Source organism: Lathamus discolor, chromosome Z, assembly GCF_037157495.1.
Source record: "Lathamus discolor isolate bLatDis1 chromosome Z, bLatDis1.hap1, whole genome shotgun sequence".
NCBI lineage: Eukaryota > Metazoa > Chordata > Aves > Psittaciformes > Psittacidae > Lathamus > Lathamus discolor.
In genome coordinates this window covers 4,535,019-4,555,843 of record NC_088909.1, presented here as the reverse complement: position 1 = coordinate 4,555,843, position 20,825 = coordinate 4,535,019, and the positions used below count along the sequence as shown (strand labels likewise).

Here is a 20,825-nt window from a genome sequence, read left to right as displayed (position 1 = left end):
GGGGTCCCTGCCCATGTCAGGGTTGGAACTGGATGAGCTTTAAGGTCCCTTCCAACCCAAACCATTCTGTGATTCTATGAAATACTATTTCATGACCCTCAGAATTTTCCATTAAGAAAAAATGCATATCCAGTACCTTTAAAAATCTGATGCAAAATAGCAAATGCAGCGTGTGAGCTGAGGGTACATTTGAAACACATATAGATAAAAATGCTGAAGGATAACAAACCAAAATTGCAGCAGCTTGGGCACAGTTCTGCGTCTTTTTTGTCTTGCAGCACCACCACCATCTAGTGGGACCTGGGCTGCAAGTGCGTGAAGGGCTGTGCGTGCTGCAAGTACAACGTTCAGCTGCCCACGCGCCTCTGTGTGCTTCTTTTTCGTTTCCAACTGCTTCTGTGATGAAACATTAAGGATTTAAGAAAAGCTCGTGTGTAGTCTTCTGTCTCCAAGGGTTTCACATGCTAAAATAAGAAAGTCGATGCCAATATCTCTGCTGCTCAAATAAAAGTATGGAAACATCTATAGACACAAAATTATAAGGGCTGATCTTTTTCTAGAACTATTTCCCTCCATGTTTGCCCTTAATATAGCTAGTGTCATCTAGCCAGAAGTAAAAACAAAATGAAGAAATCCTTTTTTTCTTGGGTATAATTACAAGAGGTTCAGCACTGATTATAGTGAGCTTAACCCTTGAGAAAACTGACATGTATTGATGTCCTTGCACTTTTATCTCAGGGTGGCTGAGAAATGATAGGAAATTATGGTTACCCAGGAGCTACAAAAAAGTTAGGTACTGTGTTGGTTTTTTGTTTGGTTTTTTTTTTTTTTTTTTTTAGCATTATAAGCTAGACAGGACTCTGCATGTTCTCACACCCTGGAGCTATGTGCTTCAGCAGTTCCCACACATCCTTCATCCCTTCTAATTAAGTGGAAGTTTTGCAATCGACTTCCGTGGAACTGATGCTTAGTAACTCGTCGCCGCAGTGCAACGAGTGCGTTTGTCCACTGGATGGTGCATGACTTACTTCTGCAGCCCTGGGGCAGCCCAACTAGCCTTTGTCATAACCACCATACGACGCTGGCAAACAGCGCATCCGCAAATGCAGGGAGAAAAGGTGTACGAGACAAGGCAGTTATTTGATTTTTTTTTTTTTAAGAAATATATATATGACACATATAATGACGTGTATCTTAAATATAGGCTGAAACCACGAAATTTTCTCTGAGATCTGAGCTTTCCATGTCTGGGTCACATACTACAGCTGTGAGTCTAGCTGCTATTTCTGGATGTAGTTCTGAAAATCCAGTTACATTTGCAGCTCTCTAAGTCAATGATGCATATTTTTTCTCTTGGCTTTGATTTCTGCTTGAAGACTGCTAGAGAGACTGGGTGGCTTTGCACAGCACATAGAATCAGTGCTCACTGCAGTGCAAAGATTGTGAGAACCAGCCTGGACCTCACAGCCACACTTCATCTGATTTTGCAGGCCCTTGATTTCTCAGGGTGCCAAAGTACTTTTTTTCGGATCGAATATAGTCCTAGCACACTAATTTCCTTTGCTAGGTAGCTGAATTTGAGAGAGGTAGCACTGTTTAAAGTGTTCACTACGCAATGAGAAGTTTGATAGTCAATATTGTAGATGATTAGGAGCAAGTCAGCAAATGTAGGCTAGCAGAAATTCTTAAATTGAGCATGCTTTGTTTCCTGTATTTTCAGCACTGTGCATCAATTGCAGGTTCCTAATTTCCTCTTGAACTTAAAACCAATTGGTTCAATATTTTCCTCCCCACATCTTTGCATGTGTAGGAGATTTTAAACTTGTTTTAATGTGCACAGTGTTGGTTTTACCATGCTAAAAACATTACCAGACATGTCAGGACTTTGGTTCTTCTGCAAGCCCTGCTGGTTTAGTGCCTATTTCCACAGCAAACAATTTTGCCAAGATAAATTGTTTGCCAGAGATAATTTGAAGTCCTCAAACAAATTACCTAAGATATGTTGGAACATAGCACTGCACAAAGCAAATTGTTTCTGAGCTTCCTGTCCTCGTAGGAAGGAACAGCACTTATCTCTGTTCCAGATTGCATAGAGACAGCCACAATATCTTCACTGGTGTGTGGGTGAGACTTACTTTCTGCATCCATCACATGTCAGAGGAAAATATGAAGTATTCATGCCCCATTTATCCTCCCCTCAGAAATGCAAATACTGAAATTCACATGGTTTGTATGAGGACTCCAGCAGTTTGGCACAGGGCAGTAAAGATTCTCGTGGTTTGCCTTAGGGAGAAAAGAGAGACTTTACAAGAATCTGACATTTGCCATAAGCCCTTCCATCTCCAGCAGACTAGAGCTGCTGAGGGTTTAATTATTTGCAAGGTCCCAGAGGTCTGCCATTTGTGTAGAACTTTCCCCATTGGATACTGCTTCATGTCAATACTGTGTTTAAATTCCAACTAAAAATAAAAGCTGGTTTTCATAGTCCATTCCCTTTGGAGCCGTTCTCTGGACTGAACGATTCCTGCTGTGCTGCAGGTGCAGGGTGATAACATTGTGCCACATCTCCTATTTTTAGACCACTTTCAGTTCCTCCATAACACAAACTGAAGTAAGAAAATAACCTTATTATCTCTCTGGCTGTCTGCCTGCTCTTTGTGGTTGACTTTAAGATGTACCCCTTCAGTATTAACTGAAGAATGGCAATTTACAGATGTACATTTCTGAACCTTATTGCCTTAATCTCTGGTGCTTTCTCCTTTTTAGCTCCTGTCCTTTTGTTTTGATTTTGTGTGGTCCATGGATAGCAATGAAACGATACAGAACAGTTGTTCCCAGTCTCAGAAAAAGAGGAACTGTGTAAAAACAAGGAAGCTTTTTAAGAAGGTAAGAGGAACATTTAAGACAATAAAAGCTTTTGAAGGATAGATAGAAACACGATCATAGAGGTGGAGGAAGAGCACATCCATGTCAGAAAAGCCTAGATAAAGGGCAAAAAGAAGCAGCAGAGCTAAGGAGGTTATTAAAAACTGTTGCATTCAGAGAAGAAATTGAAAGAACCAGAAGCACTGTTCTGTTAAACACAAGACCACAGCACAGGTGGTTATAAAACCAAACTGAGGGACAATTGAGGCATAAAAACATACAATAAATGCTATTTCAAGTAAAAGGAAGTCACCTGAGGAGCCTGTAGAGGTATTAGGGAGACAAAACACTCAACAGACAAAAGAAAGCACAGGTTTTGACAGCCCCATCTTTCTCCAAAGTGAGTTCAGCTACACTTCAACCACCCCTGAGAAGTTGGGTGTGGTTTAGCATAAAGAAATGAGACTAAATGCTTGCTAATTCCAAAAGGAATAAAAAGATCTATTGTGCAGCCACCAAAGGCCTTCCTTAATACGGCTTCTAGAAATGGTACCTACAAGAGATGTTGAAGGGTTGCCCACTGTGATTTATTTTTTGGTGTCCTAGATGAAATGGGCTGCCGGGTGGGTTGGAGCTGGTGGTGGGAGCTGATAGCCGGAGAAAACAGGGTCAGAAGCCTGCAATAGGAACTGCGATCTGAAGTGAAGAGCTGGGAACATCCGCAGCCCTCATACTCGGGGAGAAGCCGCTGATACTGCCCTTGTAGCCCCTGACAGGCTCAGGGGAGACCCCAACACTTGACGCTCCTGCATCACAGCACTTAACCCGGAGGGTTTCCTGGACACTTGCTTGTGCCTCTCCAGGGGTACAGCTTGAATTTCCCTTCAGGCGCTTCCATGCAGCTGGGCGGGATGCGCGCTGAGATCACATTTCTTGGGAGAAAAATGCAAATAGTAATAATAATTATTGATAATAACAATAATAACAACAACATCATACTGGAAGAAGTCTGTCCCACTTCCCAAAGTGACCTCAGCGCGTCGGGACAAGCCTCTCGCGGAAATGACCGCGACCGGCCTGGGACACCGCGATGCGCGGCCCCGAGGCGGGGTTTGTCGGCGGCCGGAGCCAGCTCCGAACACTCCGCGCAGCTCCGCCTGCGCTCCCCGGCCCGCGATGCTGCTGCTGCTGCCGCTGCTGGTGCTGCTGGCGCTGCTCGGGGCCCGGCGGGCGGCCGCCCTCGGAGCCCCGGCTCCGCTGAAGCGCTGGGCCCTGAGCTGCCTCCTGCTCTGCCACGGCGCCTGGAGGCAGCGGGCTGCCGGCGGAGCCCCCGCGGAGCCACGGCGGCCGCGCCCGCTCCGCCCCGACCCCCACGTGAGTGTCCCGCAGCCCCCCCGGTACCCCTAATAGTGGGACAGCCTTCCCCACGACCGCCTTCCATGATAACCCCTTCCTCGGCATCCCCATCCCTGGCAAGCCCTTTTCCCTGGGACCCCATCCTTCCCCAGCATCCCTCCCCTCCAGTCCCTGGAACCCACACCCCCTGGGACCAATGTACCTCCACAACACCCATTCTCCTTGGACTCATACCCCCCTGCACTCACAGCACCTCCATCTGCAGAACCCACACCCCTCAGACACCTGCCCCCTCCATCCCCAGCACCTTGCACCCATCTGGCACCTACACCCCTCGGGGACCCCCATTCCTGATCCTGGTATCTGACACCCACACCACTGAACCCCTGGAGCATTGGGACCCACATCCTCCCACGCACCTTCCACACATACCAGGGAGGGCAGGTTGGGGATGACACCTTGGCTGTCTCTTGTAGGGAGGCTTACCTCTAATCAGAGCAGCTGATGTCAGTGGGGAAAAGCAAATGCACTACAGGACACAGAAGCCTTCTATTTTAGCACACTTTGTGAATTGAATCTTATTTTTTAGGTGTACTTGTCTGCTTAACAAATAATAAACCCTCTATCTACAGCCTGTACCTTTCTTGTGTTCATGTACTATCCTATCAAAATACTCACTGTACCTAACAGGGACATTTGGGTTGGCTTTGCTGTGTTACTTAGCAAAAGGGAGAAGCAGAAAGGCTGGTGAGATAGAATGTCCATTGGTTTTGTTTGCCTCATCAAGATTTACCTTGTGGATGCCAGCTGAGATGTTGGATCCCAAGTTATTTCTGTGAACTTCTTGCTAACATATCCTGGAGCCTTCTGGGAATCCTTAAATCATAATATTTAACAAATGCATTGATGCTCCTGCTTAGCCTTTAACAAAGAAAGTTGTTTTCTACAGCTTTCCCTTTCTACTAATTAAGCTGCTGCTTGGAGCATATTGAAGTGTTTTGCCAATCTTGATTTGATAGGGCAGGAGTGACAGTATCTTCCCAGTCAAACCAATACCCAAAGTGGTTTGAGATATAACCAAGGTCTACTTTTTCCTCTGCTCCTCCAGACAGCCACACTGGAGCAAGTTATACAAGAGAGGTCTAAAAACAGATCTGGAAAATGCTTCCAGAAATGATGTCTCTGGATTTTTACACTGGCATCCAGCAGGCTCACTCCATGTACATTTCCAAGCTCTGTGCACTCGAAATCGCCCCTTACCTGTATGTGTAAGGGCAATAATCATCTGGGTTTAGTATTTTTTTTGGCATTTTATGAGGGATAATTTTTCAGACTCAGAACTTCATCCATGCCCGAAAGTGCACACATAAATCGTAATTTCCATGTTCCAGCTTTTAAAACTTCAAGTGAGTTCTGCTGAAATATATGGATACAGACATCTGAACTTGAACTTGTGGACTTCTGTTCCTACTGGTTTTTAAGATTTGAGATATTAACCGGCCATATGGCAGCCCAGCTGCTAATCATGTTGGTAAAGTGCTGTGGTTTCTATAACTTCCTTTCTCTTCCTTTTTCCTTTTTTATTCCTATGCTTCCCCTACATATAAGTTATCCTCCATACAATTTGGAGCTAGATGGAGAAACAGTGTGTTTGTGGCTCAGTTTCCTCCTCACAGACACTCTTGGAGGACACATTTCATAAGGATTTTGGCCAAAGGAACTTCTTGCAAAATAAACATCTTAATTCAGATTATTATACTGCACCTTGTCTGCAGCTATCATGCAGTAATTGCATTCCCTCTCTAAAACTGCTTCTCTTCTGCTGCCTTTCTGCTTTCTGTGCCTGCTCTGATGAGGCAAACAAGAAGGAAAAATGCTTTTGTATCAATGAACATCGTGATTATTGTGTGCCAGATTGACTAACTATTGCGGATTTCAGTTATTTCCTGAGGGCATGGGCTGTCATGTCTTACACATGAGTCTTCACTGTTGCTAGCAGAACCCCCTGGCTGTTCTCTTTTGTTCCTGGTATCAGATATAGAAAGTGAAAGTAAAGTTTGATTCCTGAGAAGAAATCTATGGAAAACGAAGAATTACTCATCTTCTCCCCACCCTTTCCAGCCTCCAGCTGGAGCTGAAATCCATTATCCATTTCCCTTTCCCTAGGCAATCGATTCGGTTTACTTCACCGGCTTTGCGGAGACCAACAAGACCTTTGTGATTGCTCGTCTTGCGAAACGTCCTAATGGGGTCTGTGAGATGTGGCTCTTCCTGAGGGTGGATGGAATAGGGGAGTTTGAAGTAAGTGGTGGCTATGGGGTGACACTCAAGAGCAGTGCTTAACTCCTGTCTCAAACCTATGTTAGGATCTCAAGCAAAATATTATGTTCTCTGCACCTTCACTACATTAACATCCTAACAGTAAGACATCAGTGCTGCGCAAGAGATAGTGGTAGAATTGGCAAGATTCCTGTCTATGTCTAATTTTTGCAGTAGGTGCCTGACACTCATTCCCTTTTTCCTATAATTCTCACAAAACATATCATATTTTCTATAAAACGTCTTGGTATGTCTGCCAGGAAGAGTTTGAGCATTCAGTCTTTCTGATAACATGCAGCATGTGGTTAATAAGTTACGCTGTATGGTTATGGTTGATTTTTTTCCCCTCTTTTAAGTAGTGAATGCTATAAAAACATTGTGGAATTGCCTCTTTAAAAGAGAAAGGAAAGCTCTTAGGGACTTTTGGGGAAAGCTTTATATGTACATCTGCTTCATTCTTGCTAAAAAGAAAACAGTATTAATCATATACAGTATGTATATATGATATATATAAATATTTGATATATATATAATCATTTTGCCTCAGTGTTTTCTATTATGTTAATAGCTGACTACATAGTAAAGAAGGAGGGAAGATCTGGCATAAATTCTTTTGCACTCAACTGTCTTTATGTTCACAGATTTGTGTCACAAAGTAGCCATGACCAGAAAAAGTAGGAGACATCCTATTTGAGATCATAAAAAAAAACTAAAATAAAATTAAAAAAAAAAGGAGATTGATGTGAATTATCTTCTTTTCTAGTAATATTTAGTATGATGATACCACTTTGTGGCTTTGTTACTTAGAACTGCCAGCCAAGTTCAGGATCTTCTTAGATTCTTCCCTAGAGCAACAGGCATAAGGTCTCTTTTAGAAAGGTGACAGCTTTAGGAAACAAGACATATTTTTCAAAGAGCAGCTGAAGAGTTTTGGGAGGGAAGTTGCATGCACTGGAAATTTACATCATTTTAGAGTTTCATCAAATTTAAAAATAGGTATGCCCCCAAAGCCCTGCATCAGCTTGGCTGTGAGCTTGACAGTCACTAGCACAAGGAGCTGAGCTCTTGCAGTGCCCTCCCTTCACATTAGTAATTCAGTTTTGTTATCTGAAACAATAATGTGTTATCTTTGGTGTTTCAGATGTAGTTTTTCCTCTCTGATAATCTAATTATCAGAAAGCAGGTAGAACTGAAAAGCCAATTCAACCAAAAGTTCCTCCTGCAGAGGACCATCAGAGCAGGAATTCACCCACATCGCATCCTCAGAATTAATGAAATATTTTCCTGGAATGTCTTTTTAGCACCCACAACATCCAAACATGATGGTGAATGATGACTCTGAAGAGATTTGGAGTGGAGGAGGGGTCACTATTGAATACTTAGAGCCCCAAACGATCTGGAAAATTAGCTTTGACGGATTACTCAGGTATTGCAGCAATCTATACTTTTGTTTATGCACACTTAAGAGCAACGCTTTTTGAAAGCTGGAAAAGTATTTAACTGACTTGAACCAAAGGCTGTTTGATAACAAAAAGCATGCATTGATTTTTATGGAATGAAAACATAGGGATTAATATGTAGCTTTTCTATCCTACCTTAGCACACAACACCATTATTCTTCTGCAATGTCTTCAATTGCATCCATTTCCAAACATTTAAGAAACATTTTGCTGTTTGTTTAGGAGTGATACAGAATTATAGTGCTTTGTCTTACAGAAAAGGACCCTACCGGCAGCAGTGGAGTGAAGAGGATGGCAAACTTGTGCCAGTTAAATTCTGTTTCCAGTAAGAGTGTTTCACATTTGCTCTGGAATGTGTATCGAGTTCCTGGTTAGGGATTTCGTCACTGTTTTCGAAGGGTCATGTGCACAAAGTAACACGTGAAGCATTTGCCTCTGCTTTCTCTTTTTGCTTATGGACTGTATTTGTCTGATAAAAAAAGATTTGCTGTCAAAGTAGCACAGCATTTCTGGAGTGATGCTGCATTTGTACCTCTGAACAGATACATGAGAGAAAGCAGCGTGCTTTGGCTTGCAGCTCTGCCCTGCCTGCTTCCCTTCCTAGGTAATCTGTTGACTTTTGCAGACTGTTGTTGTTCTTCTCGGTTTCCTTCCGTTTGCTTTTTTGCAAACATATTTAAAACTATGTAAACCAGAATTTTCCAATAATCATAAAATGCAAGATTGCCACTGTCAGAGTAGAAAATGAGAACTTGGCCTAGTGTGACCTGAATGCTAATAGTGTCTTTTATTCCCTCTCTATTCCCTCTCTCTCCTTTTCGTAGTTGGGAGAACTTCACTGAAGTCTTTAACTTCAATGTCGACAGTCACCCCGGCACATTTGCACATGCTTTTGCTCAGGAACCATGGACCATAGAGTTCTTCCGCAGGGTCAAAAAGTGAGAGGCAAGATTAATCTCTTCTTGGCTTAATAGTAATTTTTCTACAGATCTCTTAAGGGTCTGTCAAATGTTGTTATAGATGACTTTAGAAGGTGGGTTTAATCTGAAGTGAGCTAATAAAGGACATGGCTCCTGTTAGGTGTCTTCTGGTTTCATTACTACACCAGACCTGGCAACCTCAAAGGAGGATCCGGCACACAGGCGGGGTCTTCCTAATATGTGGGTGGAGGGGTCTGCCCGCAGTTTTGGTCTGTAAAACCTTGAGCGTTTGGAATATTTCTTACTCTGTCTTTTTTTCATTGCTAACAACATGATATAAGTTGCTTCACAAGTCATCAGTCCAAGTATATCTAAGCAAAGGATTAAATATAATCTCGTAGAAGAAGAGCTAAAGTGGGATTTTTAATTATGATACAAGCTTTGGAGACCTGAAAATATGAAAGAAAACATGAGTATCGGTAGTGTGTTGTTTGCATACAAGCAGAAAGCCAGCCGTATCCTGGGCTGCATCAAAAGGAGTGTGACCAGCAGGTCCAAGGAGGTGATCCTGCCCCTCTGCTCTGCTCTTGTGAGACCTCACCTGGAGCATTGTGTGCAGTTCTGGTGTCCTCAACATAAAAAGGACATGGAACTTTTGGAACAAGTCCAGAGGAGGCCACGAGGATGATCAGGGGACTGGAGCACCTCCTGTATGAAGACAGGCTGAGGAAGTTGGGGCTGTTCAGCTTGGAGAAGAGAAGGCTGCGTGGAGACCTCATAGCAGCCTTCCAGTGTCTGAAGGGGGCCTATAGGGATGCTGGGGAGGGACTCTTCATTAGGGACTGTAGTGAGAGGACAAGGGGTAACGGGTTAAAAATTCAACAGGGAAAGTTTAGCTTGGATATAAGGAGGAAGTTCTTTACTGTAAGGGTGGTGAGGCACTGGAATGGGTTGCCCAGGGAAGTTGTGAATGCTCCATCCCTGGCAGTGTTCAAGTCCAGGCTGGACAAAGCCTTAGGTGAGATGTTTTAGTGTGAGGTGTCTCTGCCCATGGCAGGGGGGTTGGAACTTGATGATCTTAAGGTCCTTTCCAGCCCTAACTATTCTATGATTCTATGATAGAATAGTGCATTGTTGCTAGTTATATCTGCTGACTTCTAAGCAGCAACTGTTTGGTAGTACAACATTTTTTCAAAGAAGGGGCATTCTTGTAGTCTATCAGAGTGGGGATTTGCTGTTGTTTCATTCTCACATGTCTCATAGACATTATGTAGCAATATTTGGGAAATTTAAAAGTGATTGCTCAGTGTAAAATCTGTCATAGCCATGATCCAGATGCTCTGAAATTTCTTCTTCGTTTTGGGATATGGATGCACCAGATTGGCACTGAGGGTGCTTGAAGAGGGGACTTACTGATTGCCTGTTGTCGACTCAGTCTTTTCTTTCTTCCAGACAAAGGGAACAACATTTCCGACATGAGGAGTGGGGCCAGTCTATTGGAGAAATTGAAATAGAAAATCACGAGAAAACCAAAGTTCTCCTCAAAGGGGTTCGGAGCCACTCTTATGGTAACAGCACCAGAAACAATTCACTTACTTGGCTTCCCTCACTATAGCTGGTACTGGCAAGACAGTGAGACTAAGGGTGATCTTCAGAAATAACCAGTTTCATGGCTGGGCACGAATTTAAGACATTTCAGAGGAAAAACCATTACTGTTGTGGGGACATGCATATGCTTACCATGTAGTCAATTACATATTATCAATTATGGGATATTTCTTTATCCACGGGTACTGTCAAGTCAGGTACTACTAGTTCACATTTTCCAGTAATGGGGCACTTCAGGTTGGGTGGTTTTGTTCTTTTTTGCAGGTATCCGGAACTGGTCTGAGATTTACCGTTACGTCATGATTTTGGCACACTTTGAAGTAGGTATTAACATGTCAAAGTGCTACTTAACCATGAAATTATAGGTGTTTCTGAACTTGTCAGTCACGTTTGAGTATTCAGAAATTAGGCATTGAGAGCATCCACCATGTGCAATCAGAAGTGCATACATGATAATGCTATCAGCATAAGCACGTATCAGTGTTGGGAGCAGCTCTCAGGTGCAGAGCTGTGTGTGTAAAAACTGAGATTCTATACACTGTTTGAACCAACAGCTGTTTGAGTAACTTAAAATTGTTTGGTTTGGCTTTTTGAAGAAAGATTAGATAGGCATCTTCACAGGACAGATTCTCAGCTGCTGCAGATACCCAGTACTCAGTGGAATTGATGCTGTGCTGATTCACACTAATTGAGAGCGTGAGGTGTTTGAAGGCATCGTAAACCTTCATGACAGCAGTCAGCAAGTATTTCTGCCTGTGCTGTGTTCTGATTCTCTGCTTTGCAATGATGGCTGTGCTGGAGGAGAGTCAGCGCTGTGGCTGCTGGGAGCACACAGCCCAGGGAAATGCTGAATTCTGGCCTTACAAGCTGGCATGCAACCCCAACAGAGGCTCCTGAAAAGGCATTTCCTTTGCCAACACAGGTGTAAACAGATCTAAACTCTCTCTTATAAGCAACATTACAGGAATTAAAACTGAATTCAGCAGAAAAGTTTTTTTCCCAGATATATGCTGGCTAGCATAAAAGCACACTGTGGAAAATCACACATTTCTGCAGATCCAGTAGCTGCTGTGATTTCACACCTGCATTTGTACCTTTTGATAAGACTATGCTTTTGCACTGTGAAGTGTATAATCAGGTAATAATCTCTCCCTTTCTTCTTAGTTATTCAGAACTCAAAATTACTGTGGCCCTGTCTCTCCTTTTTAGAGCCATCTGAACGGTTTTTAAGATGGAATTAAAATTTATGGATGAATTGAAGTTTAGAGTCCTCATACTGTATAGATATATAACAGCACAGTGTAGGCTTACAGTTGCCTCAGAGCAGCCCAAGTGGAGCATGAAGGTATTCAGACTCAAGGGTGGAAGAGAAATGAGTAAAAACATGAGATTCCAGTTCCTTCTTATTAAACATCTTTTCTGTATGCTGCTGTCAGGGATAGAGTAATAAAGGTTAGAAGAGATGTCTGGCCTAAGCAGGGCCAGTTTTGGTAGGCAATCCACCGGTTTTGAACATGGCTAGCTGACATCTTCGCATGTATTTTTTCCCTCCTCCTCCTAAGTCCGTTTGCTATGGACCTTCTGTTGTCCTTAATGTCCTTAATTTGTCTTTAATGTGCTTAGTTTATATTTTTTGGACTCATTTTCATCCAGATTTTCATTGAAGATGTATCGAGAAGATCTAAAAGTATAAAGTCAGAGGCCACTGCATAACCTGGGTTATATCCAGTGTCTTCTTGGTCAAGTCCGTTTATGGCACACAGAAATAAGTCCACACAAATCAGACTGATTTTTCTTTATTGCTGTCTTACAGGATGGGACTGCAGCACATTTAACAGTTATTAATCTGCCAGCTACCACAACTAAGTAAGTAACCAGGGAAGTTTATGCTGCTAAAAATACGCATCTTAAGGTGGCAGAAATCACTCTGCAGGACGCCTGTATGTACATTCTTGCTTTGAACCTGCGCAGTCAGATTTCCATCCACACCCTCTTGCTCCCCGCTCCCTCTGCCTAATTTTCCATTTGCAATTAGTCACAAGGGCAGCTTTTACCTTCAATCACTTCTTTTCCATTCAATTCCCATTTGAGTGATGCAGCTGCTTGTCTTACTGCTTAGATTTAGAGATACAAATTCAGCAATTCCACCTATTTAAGTGTGTCCCTCTGTAGGGCGTTGCTCAGGGAGCCTTGCCTTGCTGACTGGTGCTCTGTGCATCCATAACCTTAAAGATCAGCGTCCATGGTCCTGGAACCAAATAAGAACAAGTAACCTGCCTGTCCCAGCTGCCCATCAAAATCCACCCTGCAAGCTTCATCTTTCCTGCATGTGTAGGCTTCCTCCACTCAACACTTGCAATATTCCACAATATGACCTTTTTTATTTATTGCTGCTACTTTCCAGGGATAAAGTGTATGCTTAGCATTGGGCTCCCCTGGAAGGCAAATGTGTTGGTCCATTTGAGTTTGGGTTGAACTTCCAATCTGCTCCATTTCTTTCCCTTTCAGCCTTGCTGTAGGTTATGTCTTTTTCCCTGATGGAAAGAAGGCTGGCATTGAGTGGTCCAATGCCTCACTGGCTGAGATGGCTGATGATGGTGTTATCAAGGATGAATATGGAGTCAGTCTTATGGCTGGTAAGCCAAATGCAGCCCAAATTTATCTGCCTGTAGCTTTTTGGAATGCAGTTAATTTAGTGGAGGAAGGACTATTCTGTGAAATTCCATGTGATCATTGGAGTAAATGCATCATTTTACACCCTGAGAAATTTACTTCTATGCTGAAGTCCTGTGTGTAGTGCGTCATCAGTGAAACTGTGTGTGTCCACTGCAGGATGAGAGCCACAGGCAGCTGTATCAGGGGGGGTTACAGTTTCCATTTGTGGTGACTGTTGCTTTTGCTAATCAAGGTAAATAATGTGATTTTCACTTTTCTGGGTGTCAAAACCTATGTTATGAGGTGGATTCAGCTGCTCTGGAAATATGGCTTGATACAAGATTTTATTTCATTTACAAAGCAGACAGGAAATCTTTTGCTCTTTAGAAAAACATAATAAGAAACCATACGCAAAAATAATAGATCTTGGGATTTTTTGAGATGAAATACTCCTGAGGGCTGGAGACATTCTTCCATTTTTTTTCTTTTATCAAAGGTGGCAAGTACTTTGATGTTTCTGCAACACTGGACAAGCAGGCTTGCCCCGTGGTATATAATGGCCTGACTGGAAGTGGCGTTTTCCATGAGTGCATTGCAGATTTCCAACTAAATGGGATAACACAAGGCTGGGGCTTGGTTGAATTTTACTACAGGTAAAATAATGACAGGGAAGAAGAGGTAAAGAATTCCCATCCTCCTCTATTGACCTATGTGGCTACAGCTCCATAAGTATTTGAAGCAGAAATGCACAGATTTTTTATCTCCTGTAAAGAAATATGGTCCATTTAGTGCTTAATATGTTTATTAAGTTGCAAACACTATAAATTATTTGGAAAAGAACGATTGTGCAAGCACTTCATACACGCAGACAAGCCATCATCACTTGTTCAGTTGTTTGTTGTATAGGTTTACATAAGATTTTATATACTTCTCCTTATAGGTCTGTGAGTTGGTGTGTAGATTGTCTTTTCTGAAGACTGTCTTATTTAGGCAATCTATTACATTATAAAAATAATGAGTCCTCTAACCCAAACAGCAGGCTAACTATTTACAGGGTGAAATTTGCTCCCATAAGTGCTCATCAGACAAGAGCACAGAACAGATAGTTATTCAGATCCACATGGGAATGCTTCTTCTAGGAAAATGGTTATATGGACAAAGTATGTGCTTTCCTGTGAAGTCATATGTCTTCTGTCACATGATTGTCTCAGTCTTTTACTGGTGCTTTTCCCATATTGAGTCTTTCAGGGGGAAAAAAATAGTTTTTTAGTTTTTTGTTGTTTACACTTAGTTTACTTTTTAAAATAAACACTAATTCTTGACTATCAGAGGAAATGCATAGGTAACTTTCAGAATGAGAGCTCAGCTTCTTCTGAAAACCAGACAAATTTAAAGGACATAAAATAGGCCAGTAAACTGCTAAACACCCTCTGTTTGAACTGGAAAACCATGGCCTGTAGCTGCTGCCAGGTACCTGCTCCACTCCCTTTACTGCTGTCAATACCTGTGTGGTGGAGGAAATAACCCAGTATGGAAAGTCCCAGCTAAAACCGAAAAAGGCAACTTTTGCAAGTCTGGGCACTCCTGGGCATTTCTAGATCTGCCCCAGGAAGGCTTAATTTAGCAATGCTGATGGAATTCCCATCTCCTGTCTGCTTCCAAATCAAAACCCTGTTAGAACTTAAAGGGTGGGTGTCTGCTTCTTCCCCCTCACTGCAGGACACCAGCTCAGCATCACTGTTCTTCTTACAGGGATGAAGCTGCCCAGCCAGTTCCAAATTTGCAGCTTGGTTCAAAAGCCAAAGGACCTGATCTTTCCTCCTGATGCAGTGCGACTGATGGCTCTCCCCTTTGAGCGTTTGCAAGCTTGTCCCAGTGATGTTAACAAGCAGCAGCTTTCAAAAATAACATTTATTCACTGCAGAATGCACAGTTTTGGGTGTGGAACTCGCTGCCACAGGATGCTGTGGAGGCTGAGGGTATAAAAAGATGAGGAGAGAAACGAGATGCATTTTTAGTTGTGCAGCACTTAGTGGTGGCTAACCATGGTGGCCTAGAGGCAATTTAAAGAGTGCACTGGAAAGGATCACTCTATGCTCTGTCTTTTCTGCCAGCTGCTCTGCTCTGTGAAGACCAGGACATTGGGCTATATGGATCTCAGACCCAATTTAGCAGTCCCTCTGTTCTTTCAGACTTGGTTTGAAATAAAATCAGTATCTTTCTGAACTCTCTGGTTGTTACAGTCTTTAAAATGTGGGGAAAAACTATTACAGAAAACTACACTGATTTGATAGTCTTGCTTGTGGCTGTATGAGAGCTGAACTGGAAGAAGAGAAAGCACCCTTAAATGAGGTGTCTTCTAGGAATAGCATTAATGGCCAATGAAATAAATGGTACAAGCACATTTTTCCCTTGTCTGAAGGAAATAGGTCTGGTAGTCCAATTTAGAAGACAATCTGAATTTCTCATAATTCGCTTGAATTTAGGTGCCATATTAATCACAACATCCATGTTAGTCACTGATAGCTGCTGGCCCAAGGTAGCCTTAAGCATATTCCCTACCTAGATATGTCTTGCCATCAAGTACTGAAAATTAAACATTCCAACAATATGTCAAGGAAAATTAGTTAAGTGGAAGATCTGGACAGGAGTTAAGGGGAGAAGCTTGTTCTCTATACCAGGCAGTAATGCTATGCATTTTCTGGGAGCATTATGTCATAATAGTACCTCTACTCCATTTAAGAAAGTAGTGAAATCTGGGTTCATATATATATATATTTATAATCTCTGCTTAGGCTGACACTGGAGGAGAATTTAATAGACTTAAAAGAAGAGTTTCTCCTTCCTAAGATAGTTCTTACACTTATTACTGTAAAAGCATTATGTAGAGAATAGGTGCATGAACATAAAATTATTCAGCCTATATATATCACAGCAATGACTGCAGGTTCGAATTTGGGATACAATACTGAACAGGGCTGGGATGATACAAGCAACAGCCTGATATGATGCAAGATGTTGATTTATCAGCAGCCTCTTCTGCAGCTGTGCAGTAGATAGATTCCTAGTCCCTAATATATGACATTGTTCTTTCTTTGTGCCTGTGAGCTGAACCCCTGTGAAGGCACAGATCTGTGGTGGAAGTGCTGTGCCTGTCCTTGCACCCCAAACCATGAGCTGTAAATGCAAAGCAGGCTTTTGACTGCACTTCTTGTGAAATAGTCATTGATTCAGAGCTTTGGATTTTAGCTGGACTTCCCCTATAAATATTTCTCCTATAAATATTCTCTAGTTACAGTGGTATTAAGAAACACATTCTTGTGACTCTTGCCAATACTTAAAGATGCCTTAAATCTGTCTCTGTGCTGGTAGTCTCAATGCACTGAAACAGGGAGTTTCTAAATTACTCAAGACAATAGTACTTTGACAGAAGGGAAGGCCTTATGCCTCTTTTTACACATAAGAAATCAGTCAAATAGGTAATTTTAGAAAAGTTAGAAAAGTAAATACATTATACATCACAGTTTGTTCCCACTAAGTAAGTGGCTTGTTTGGCTATGATCTCAGGAACATATGTTCCTTTATTCTGTGGAGTTTTTGTCATCTCTTTCCTTTTCTTTTTTCTTGAAGACTAAAACATTAACACTTGGGAGAAGGAATACAGGCACATAATCAAGCAAGGTCTTTGTAGGTGTCAATGGAGATAATGAGAAAAAGTGTTAATTATTACTGTGGAATGATAGTTTGAGAAATTACTATTAAAAAAATCCCCTGTCGAGGCCAGAAATTAAAAATCCATCCCATCAAGGAAGGTATTGGTCTGGCTGTTTCTGACTCATAGAAACTGGGCTACAGCTTGAGATGCTGTGGGGCAAATGGAAGGTACCTCCCCTAAATCATGGTCTGTGAAGTTCATGTTCCTGCAGTGGAGGAGGCAGAGGAGGATGGCTCGCCTTTTGTCCTGTGCTTGTTTCTCTTGGTAGCAGTGAATTGAGAATTAGAGCACTCCCGAGTTCAGTTTTGAAAAGTTCAAGCAGGGTACAGAAAATGATTAATATAAAGTTTTGAGTTGGCAGGTTTATTTGCCAGGTGATGAACTACTGGTACGGTATTTCAGCTTGAAGCACTGAAAAAATTGACTGTCAGGGGTTTTCTCCCTGGATTTTAAATTAGTTTATAGTGAGCTTGTGTCCAGAACACATGGAATAACTTATTTAATTTAAAATAAATCTACCAAGCCCCATGCTTTGACCGTATGAAGTGGTCCTTCTCTTGCGGCTCCTTTCTCGGTGGAAAAATCCATCTTGGGAAGTGCTTCTGCAGCCCAAAAGCATTAATTTTGAGCAAAAAAAGCAGTAAATGGAGGTAAGTCCTGGCCAGAAATGAAATGTAGCATATGATCTGCTCTCGTCCGGCATGGAGGGAGGCAGCTGGAGTTTTGTCGGGATGAGCTGCTTTCCAGCATCTGCATTTTGCACATCTGGGAGGAACTGAACACCTGTAATTCCTGCTGCTGTCAATGGGCCAGCGCCTGACACGGCAAAGTACTTGCACAAAATACTCACGCATCCCAGTGGAGCTCACATGCATGTTGAATTTCAAGATTCAGGCACTTGTAAAGAGGTCATTTAAAGGCTGTCAGCCCCAAACTAAGCATTTCCCATCAATCTGGCCTTGGCTACTGATGTCTAGAATAGTAAATATTTTACCAGGTTTATTTATTCTCCTTCCTTTCTGCAATCTTTCTTGGATTCATAGGATAGATATAAAGGCCATTTTCAGTGACATTGTATTTCACTGGCAGAAAGAAAGGAAGAAAAACGTCTTTTTTCTGTTTGGATTTATGTCCTAGTTTTACAGTTGGTGAAGCAAAGTGTAGCCCAGGGATTTCTGTAATTTATCAACAACAGAAGGAAAAGCACTATATAGACAAATTATCTCTGCAAGCAACCAATTATTTCAAAAGTAGACTTTTCCCTCCATACGAACAAACTCAGCAGCCAAATGGCTCAAAGACATTCCAGACAAAGCGACTGATAAGCACCCACTCCCTTCTCCCATTTACTGGAACCCTGACTGCTTCACACTCCCTCTTGGTTACCATAAGAACCCACGTCAGTCTTTTTCCATTCAAAAGTGCTCTTCCTTAAACTATGGCTATTTTAACTGTTGCTGCTCTCTCAACATACTCAGACTCAAAGCTGAAGTGTCTGAGGCAGGGCCTCCATAGGGATCTGTTTGGGGGGGGGCTTTTGGGGTCATTCCCCCCCCCCCCCCATTTTGAGGTATTTTCCTTTCCTGGTTAAGGCTATAATTAGTTACAGCATTGATTCTTTTTTTGCTTTTATGCAGCATAAAAACCTTTACTAAGAACACAGTGCAAGTGAAGTTCATTCTAATCTGGCCATAAAATTTTATGAGGGATGTAAATCAAAGGCAGGAGTGGCAGCTAATTCTCTGGAACAGCTGAGCCCTGTTCAAGCTTTCTCAATACAGTTAAATCCCTCCAGGAGCAATTAGCCTAACAAGCTGTTTGGTCCACTTATAAATAACGTCACCGATGGAGACGTCTGGAGGTGTCTGTTGTATTCACAAGAGACTTTCCAAGTATGCTGAGTGGTGAATGACTTTTTCTTCTTAATCCGCAGCGGGGAGGTGGAGATGCATATTTGACATGTCCCAGCAGGTTCTGTCACGTATTTATCATGTTTTTCAGGAAAGATAAGAGAGGAGAAAGTAGGAGTGCCATGCTCTCCTGAAGTATCCTCCTACACAGCTTGGTGGCTGCGCATCAGACAGGATGTCTTCAGTGCTGACCCCAAATGCTTTGGTCAAAGTAACTTAGAAATGGCCCTGTGCCCAATAAACCTGGGAATGGTTCATGGCTGAACCTTGTCACATCCCCTGAGACTGGAGAGGGACTTTTGGTTGCTATCTCTGTTAGAAATGTGATTTATAGAAGGAGGTCCATCAGATGCCATTTGAGCAAGGAGATGTGACCGAGCAACTTTGGTTTCTTCATTCAGGGGCATTTCTGGCACATCTGGGCCCCACCACCTCAACTAATGATACGGCCTCATTTTTCCCTTCAGCTTGAAAGGTTTTCCCACCCATTGCGTTTGCTTGAAGCATCTTGGTTTGGGGAGTTTTTTAATTGTCATCTGTTTGTCTTTTATTTTTCTAGAATATGTTGTAAATTTGTAGCCTTTATGGTGTTATGATTATGCAGTAACCTTCTGCAGCACATAGAGAACTCACCCCATAAAAATAGCTTTATAAAATGCTAATTAGATGTTTTAGATGTTTTCAATTGCAAGGATAAATAGCTGCCCATACCCCTTTAAAGTCCGAATTTGCAAAACAGGAGTGAAAGGCGCTCTTAGCTAGTCTCTGCCACAGCACGAACACCACTGGTGAAGTAAAGACCCACACAAGGAGAAAACAGCACTAAATATTTACAATAGCCTTAAGGCTGTGCCTTTAACCATTAGAAATGGAGATTTTCATAAGGAAATAAACCTCAATGCAGATGCTGCCTTGGTTTCAACCTTTATTTGACTGTCATTTCAGTTAGTTCAGGTAACCCAACACTTTTTTATGTGTCAGGAGGCATGAAAGCTTTTGGATGAGAAGATTAAAATGATAAGAAAAGGATGAAAAGCCTTTGGTCTCATCCTGTTTGTACCTTGAAGGGACAAACCTGTATTTTGTGTATTGTACCCAGTGCAGAAAAAGCGCCATTGTGGGTGGCTACATACACTCCTATCTGGGTGCAGGTGAAAATGGTGATTATCACTTTCAGAAGGAATTCTACCATAAAATCTAAGTTTCTTGAGGACAGGTTTGGCCAGGTCCCATGGCAAGGGGAAAAGGATACAGCACAACCAAACAGGGCTATGCAGCTCAGCACCAGTAGGGTAAAAGCCCCAGAAAGCCCATTGAGCCACAGAGATAGGGCAGGGCAAAGAGCAGTGTCATGCTTGAGGCCATGGTGCCAAGCACACTTCTGTGATGATATGAGCCAGTGTTGTGTATGTACCTATAAACAGAGAAAAAGTTACTATGAGGACAAGTCAAAAGTCCTATTCATATTTTTCCTTCTACTCTTAAGGACACAAAGGTAGTAACTATTCATGCAAGAAAACAATGATTTTTTTACTTCTGCAACTCATTTTCCTTCTGCAAAATGATCCAGATTATGCACACTTGATAGCCTTTGATTAACTTTTTAAACCTCCTTTTGGATGAAGCATAGGAAATTCCACTGTTTGTTGCTTTTGTTGTCAATCCTAAATGTCCTTTGAGTAAGGGCTGGCTAATCAGTTGATAAGGAATTAAAAAGAATTAACTACCAGGCCCCCAGAGCTTAAGAACGTTTAATAGAATTTGCAGGGATCAGGAATGGGCAAAGTTCTGAGGTTACACTATGTACTGTGCTGCTGGTTGTCTTTACTGAAGCATCCAGATCTCAATGTTTCCTTTCCCAGTCTTGTTTCTGCTGTTATTCTAAGGCATGTAGGCTTCTACCACGTTTATAAGCTGATAAAACCATAATGCCAGGAATGTTTTCCTTCCTCTAATAGATTAACAAAATAAGTGACTTTTCAGATACAGCCCTGTTTACCATACTCTCTACACTGAA

General features: G+C 42.2%; 1 protein-coding gene across 1 annotated transcript; it reads left to right on the top strand.

Moving 5' to 3' along the window:
* Positions 1-3,912: 3,912 nt before the first annotated feature.
* Positions 3,913-15,409, top strand: LOC136005621 (uncharacterized). The gene is made up of 11 exons (XM_065663254.1): positions 3,913-4,239; positions 6,388-6,522; positions 7,842-7,966; positions 8,257-8,325; positions 8,825-8,938; positions 10,373-10,488; positions 10,793-10,848; positions 12,342-12,394; positions 13,037-13,164; positions 13,680-13,836; positions 14,936-15,409. Exons 1-11 carry the CDS (start codon positions 3,928-3,930, stop codon positions 15,006-15,008), a joined length of 1,338 nt encoding a protein of 445 aa, XP_065519326.1. The 5' UTR covers positions 3,913-3,927; the 3' UTR covers positions 15,009-15,409.
* The last annotated feature ends 5,416 nt before the right edge of the window (positions 15,410-20,825 follow it).